Raw genomic sequence first — 5,823 nt, 5'->3', positions numbered from 1 at the left:
GCACAAAACCGGATGGCAGGTGACGGGGCCGTGGGGGTTTTCATATGTGTTGTTTTTAACGTGCCCGCTGATCACCCTCATTTTCCAGGCAGTGTTTGCGTGGTGAGCACCGGCAGGGCCTGATCCTGCTGCGAGCGGCAGAGGCAGCCCAGGCACGGGACGTGGCTGACTCGCGTTCGCTGCTGCCCTGCTTCGGGTTGTAAACCAAGCCCAGAGCCCGAGGCGCTGTGAGTGATCGGGGTGCCAGTGTCCCATTAGCTGGCGTTGTCCGAGTTTCTTAAGAAACTAAGGGCTGTTGGAATGAAACGTGTTAAAAATCGGAGAGTGCTGAGGGGGGCGAGAGCAGGGCACGGCCAGGCTGGGACGGGGGATTTTGTTCAGTGCCAGGCTGGGGGTAACCCCTGTCTGCCTCCCCCAGTGGTCCCATAAAACTGGGGTGAGACGCCATCCTCCTCCGAGCCCTCTGCTCTGGAAGCGTGTTCCTCCCCCACAGGTCTGTGCGTGCCTGCCCCTGCGTACGTGACCTTTCCAAAGCCAGACCCTGAGGAGCACGGGGAGCCGAAGGCCCATTAATTGGTGATAAGGGGCTTTGTTTGTCCTCCCGCCACGCTGCCTGCGGCTTTATCGGAGGAGCTGAGCACACTCTGAAGTCACTCCGGGAGCTATCTTGGGTACTGTCCTTCCTGAGCAGAGATTGATAACAGCCCGGCGGTAAACACATCGGAGAGCGAACGCTGGCCGAGGAGCGAGGGGGACAGGACCCCGCGCCGGTGTCGTGCCTGCCACCTGTGACCTCCGCGGTGGGGGGGACGGGGACAAATTCTCCCACCCAAGAGTTGCAGGGCGGCGGGTGCAGAGGGTCCGGGCACCCCACCAGCAGCTGTAGTGGTGGGGAAATTGCTTTTTAGGGGTCAAAGGAGAAGTGAGGCTTGAATCCGTTGCCATTTCGGGAGCGGAGGTCCAAGCCGGGGGAGTGGGTGGCATCTTGGGGAGCAGTGGGGAGGAGGGGATGTGCAGGGAGCTGGGAACAAGCCCTGGCTTGCGCCTGCGGCATGCAGGGCTATTGCTCTGCTTTTCGGGACAAAAAATGAACAAACCCCAACCCCAGCTGTTAAAAACATACACTGATATTTGCGCACTTGCTGTGCAATACAGCAAAATATGCACATAGGCGCTCGGAAACAGTTGGATTGTGCTTGGGATCCTGTTTTTAACAAAATCTAGCTCGTGGGTTTTTTCTCCCCACAACCACCAAGTCATTGGTACGAATGCTCGCTGGCTGAGGCTGAAAATAGATGAGGAACTGTTGGCTTTGGGGTCAAAACGGGGAAAACAGCAACTAAACGAAAAAGAGGTACAGGACCACAGGGAAGGCGCCTTGCTAAAAATAAGCTTGAATTCTGAAGCCGAGCATAAATATTTTTCTTGCTTTGCCATAACATCGCCTGGTAGGCAGGGGAGCAAGCAGCCTCTGGTGTGACAGCAAGTTTTAAAGTGAAATGTAATTTTTTATCTCTGAAAGAAAATAATCCTAACGTGATGCTGGGTGCTCGCGCTTCTGCTGGGAGGGGAGGCGTTGGGGGGCTTGCAGCTCGTTTTCCTTCCCAAAAGAGACTGCGACCCGGGCTGCTCTTCTGCAGCAGAGCCTCTAGAAATGGTTTGTGGCTAGAAAGCAGAGTTTTAACTACAGTATTAGTAATCCCTGTTCTTCCCCTCCCCAGGTACTGCTGCTGGCATAAAGCCAGCACGATTTTTGTGGCCGAGCAGTGTGTCTTTCCCCCCGACCTGCCGTCCTTTCTGGGGAGAGCAGAGGGGGCTTCAGGATGATGGATGAAACTTTCTGGACAGCCTGTTCCAGGCCGGCTGCGCCTTGTGGGACCCCCCCGATGATGAGCTCTGCTCAATCACTCCGATTTCCAGCCTGGATGGCTTTGCAAAGGGTTAAGCGGGAGCCGGCGGGGGCGGCTGGCGTTGGGGAGGGTCCTGGCTGGGCCCCTGCCCGGGATGTGCTGAACTCAGCGGTTTTGCAGGGCTGCAGGGGGAGGGGGCTGGGGAGGAGGAGGAGGAAGGGAGGAGATGTACGGCGGGGGGGAGGCGGGGTGGGCTCAGTGAGTGCCTCGGTGCACGTCGGGTGCAAACCGTGCCCCACGTATGCCAGGGGGGAAAATTCCTGCCCCATGGGGTGGCTGCCACTGCCCTTGGTGTAGTCCCTGTCTTCACGTTGGTTCCCAGCAGCTCCGTGACCCCAAAAACCACTTTTAGGTAGATTTACACATTATTTTGGCACGCAATCACTGGCCGGGGTTGGCACAGAGACTGGTGTGATCCTCTGTGTCCAAGCATTCATGTGGGGAACATAACGAAGGGCCTGAGCTGGGGGGAGGCCGCGGTTTTCGGGGTGTCCCCTAAGTGCCTGCAGGGTGGGTGTCCTCTGCACCCTCTCTGGCCCCGTTCTCGGTCACCAGGTCCCTGGTTGTGGCAAGGGGTGACGGGCACACGAGGGGTGACCCCGCACATCCTCCGCCACCATGCGGAGCCCGTGGCCAGCTCTAACAGGCGAGCTGAAGGCTGCGGGCTGGGTGGGACGCCGCGGCAGGTCCCGGCGTGCCACCGGCCGGGCAGGTCTCTGCCGCAGCCAAACTTTTCGGGCCCATCTCTCACCCCCGGGACAAGCAGCTGCAGGCAGGCTGCCTGCCCGCGACGTGCGGGAGTCAGGCGGAGAAACAAGGAACGTGCATCCGAGGAGGACAGTGGATGGGTTTTGGCAGCCGAGATGCCGAGTGCTGGGTCGGCGATGTGCCGTTTGCAGGGTGGGGGCTGTGAAATTCACCTCCCCTTGGATGCTTTTGCCCCATCCCAGGCAAAAGCCAGGAGCCGGTGTTTTGTCGGGGCTGCCGGGGTGCTGCCCCACGCTCCCGCATCCTCAGCGGGGGGAGAGGCCCTCCCTGGCCGGGTGTTTTGGCCAGGCGGCAAGGCGAGCGCGTGTCTTGGCGCCGTCCCCAGCGCTGGGGCCGCGGCCAGCAGCGCGAGGAGCTGGGGAGGGGAGGCGGGAGCGGGCCCTGCGCGCCGGTACATAACGTTCTGCTGCGAGCACCCACAGGAAAACCAACCAGCAGCCCTGAACGGGGCTCTTTGTTCAGCTTTTTTTAATCTTCCCTCCCCGCATCAACTTTTGCTCGCAGCTGACAGGCTCCCTTCCCCCTGCCGCTCCGCTCCCAGCTGCAGCCTCCAAATAGCCCCCGAGCTGCTCGCCAAGCCCCCCCGTGATGCTGCAGAGACCCCTGAGGCGAGGGGGGACGGTGCTTCAAAACCCGAGGAGGAATAGTTACTGCCAGCTCTGCCCCAGAGATCTGCAAAGCAGAAATAGGGCAGCTGGGGAGTTTCCAGCTGCCAGGGAAAACCTGCGTTTGGAGGAGGGGGAGCGCAGGGTTTTTTTTTTTTATCTTACCGTGCAGCAATCCCTCTGGTTTTCGCCGCCTTACATAAAGTGTTTACTGAGCGGGAGGAGGGAACGGCCAACAACATGTTTTTGCATTTGTAGTACTGTACAGGGTGAACTTTTCACTTCCTCTCAATGGCTCTCGCACATGTGTCTATTTTGGTGCTGGGCACACATACAAACAAGCCATGTACGGCACGGAGCCGGGGCCGTTGCCTGCTCCTGCTCCGTCCAGCCACGAGAGCCCGGCACGCCGCCGAGAAACAGCTGGAAAACAAGGAAGGGGAGGAGGGCGAGGAGGGGCTGCCCCAGGGAAATCTCAGCCCTGCTGTGTTTCGGACCCTTCAGCACGCGGCGGGCTCGTGGGGAGATCCGGGCAATGCTTGGGCACCACATCCTGTCGGTAGGGCTGCAGGCGCCGATCCCCCGGCGTCCCCGGAGGGCTGGCGGAGTGGAAAAGTTTCAAGTTGAGCAGTAAAAAGGAAAGGCTCTTTCTGCATCTGATTACGCCGGTTGCAGCACGTAGGGTCGGCGAGTGGGTGGGACTTGGCGCGAGCGAGGGGGGTTTGGGGCGCTGCTGCGTGGTCGGCGGCAGAAGGCGCACGGCTCCGTTCCTAAACCCTATGACGTTGTCTTGATACGGGGGTATTTTTGGCAAGTTTGGCCAAGGTAAGTTTAGGTGGCTGGAGTAAGCAGGATTAAAAATAGATGATATAAAACAAGTTGACTATCGAAACGCTCCATTCTTTTCAAAATAACCCCATCTGGGATGGAGTTTTAATACCAAATGCCATCACGTTTAAAGCAATACTGGCCGAGGACCCGCTTACTGTGCAGGAGGCCCCCGCAGAGCAGGGGCTGGCGGCCCTCCAGGTCCGGGGAGGAGGTTTTCCGGGCCTTGCACGGGGGAGGCGGCGCGGGACACGTCTCAGCCGAGCTGTAGCCTTACGTGAGAACGCCCGTACACGGTTTCAGAAACGGTACAGTGAATTTCCACGGGTGCGGAGCTGGAACTGGGGCTTCATCTGCAGACCGGGGTTGGCTTTTGGGCAGTGTGTGGCTCTGGATCACGAAAAGCTGACTCTGCTACTAGAACTAATTTATAAACAGAAACAAACGCAGAACGTGTCTGCATATTTTTTCCCCTTAGTTTTAGCTAACACAAATTGCTGGTGATATAACTAAGACGGGGGTGGATTCAAATTAATCTGTTTCAATCCAGATGTGGCTGGACTGAAATAGTGAGTAAAAATAAAATCGTCTCATAAATAAGACGTTGAAAATGGAAGAATAAGGCATCTGGAGCAGTAAGTCGTACAATTGCTTAAATACAGTGCTGAGCCTATCCCCCTGCTGGCTAGCAAAAACGTGGTGTTAAGGCTCTAATCAATGGAAAATTAACATGTTGAAATGGGTATGCCAGAAAATGGAAATCCAGTTCCCCTCAAGAACAGAAGTGAAGTACAAACGAAAAACAAGATGATTAAAATGGATGGATTTAAAGATGGGTTTTCTGCTGGCAGAGTTAAACCAGGATTAAAATCTGATTTAAATCAATCCACTTTTGAGTGTAAAGCAAGTGTGGTTTGGTTCCTCTCAGAGGGGTTTTTTAAATGGAACTTAAGTTGACCATCCTAACAGCCAAGCTGCCTCTGAGCTTCGTTAAACCTCCTGCTACCTACCGAACAGCTGATTGTTCCTTTCATCAGACCCCCCCGCACCAAGCTTTGAAAAGACAAATGGTTTCAAAGACAGAATTATTTTATTATCACAGAGCAATCTAATACATAATAAAGAGGAGAAAGAGTTTCAGGGTATTAAAGATAGAGCTTCTGCATTAGAGAGCAGCGTCCTACCAGCACTCGCTGCGCAGACACAAGAGAAGCAGCAATGGAGAGAAAACAGCTTCAGCGGTACACGAGGTACCTCTGGAGAAAGCGTCACCGCTTGCCCCCTCTCCACCGACCCGGGACAGTTCTCGTCCTGTTCATCCCCCAAAACAACGGCTAGGGCTGAAGAGCCTTTCTGGCAGGGCATCCTGCCTCTGCTCTAGAGAGGCCCGGCTTGAGTGGCAAAGATGCAGGCTTCCTGGCCCATGGGTCACCCAGTCCTTCGGCCACGTGCCAGGGAAAGGCCAGACTGGGTTACTGTGTTGCTTTCCCCGCCGCCGCACTCTAAGTCTTCCCTCCTCTGTAAACAGTAAGGTGATTCTCCGAGTTCTGTAAAACTGATCCTACCTTCTAAGTTACAGAAACTGAGCCCTGCCAGCCTGTAACGCTGCAGATGACTTAAAGAATCCCGTCATTTCCATTTACTGGCAGCTTTATGGGGGATCCCCACTCTCAACTTAAAAAAAAAAAAAAAAAAAAAAAAAAAAAAAACCA

At 55.9% G+C, this 5,823-nt stretch overlaps 1 protein-coding gene across 1 annotated transcript in view; it reads right to left on the bottom strand.

The window, feature by feature from the left end:
• Positions 1 to 5,476, bottom strand: part of DDIT4 (DNA damage inducible transcript 4) — a 7,606-nt gene extending 2,130 nt beyond the window's left edge. The window contains exons 1-3 of the mRNA XM_009290594.1: positions 5,366 to 5,476; positions 5,122 to 5,164; positions 4,270 to 4,383 (exon numbers count right to left, since the gene is read on the bottom strand). Coding sequence (XP_009288869.1) covers positions 4,270 to 4,383; positions 5,122 to 5,164; positions 5,366 to 5,476 — 268 coding nt within the window. The remainder of the gene's footprint in view (positions 1 to 4,269; positions 4,384 to 5,121; positions 5,165 to 5,365) is intronic.
• Between the last annotated feature and the right edge of the window lie 347 nt (positions 5,477 to 5,823).

The sequence above is a fragment of the Aptenodytes forsteri genome, unplaced genomic scaffold (assembly GCF_000699145.1).
Source record: "Aptenodytes forsteri isolate BGI_AS27 unplaced genomic scaffold, ASM69914v1 Scaffold349, whole genome shotgun sequence".
NCBI classification, from domain to species: Eukaryota; Metazoa; Chordata; class Aves; order Sphenisciformes; family Spheniscidae; genus Aptenodytes; species Aptenodytes forsteri.
The sequence above is the reverse complement of the archived record's forward strand: the minus strand, read 5'-3'. Positions and strand labels throughout refer to the sequence as shown.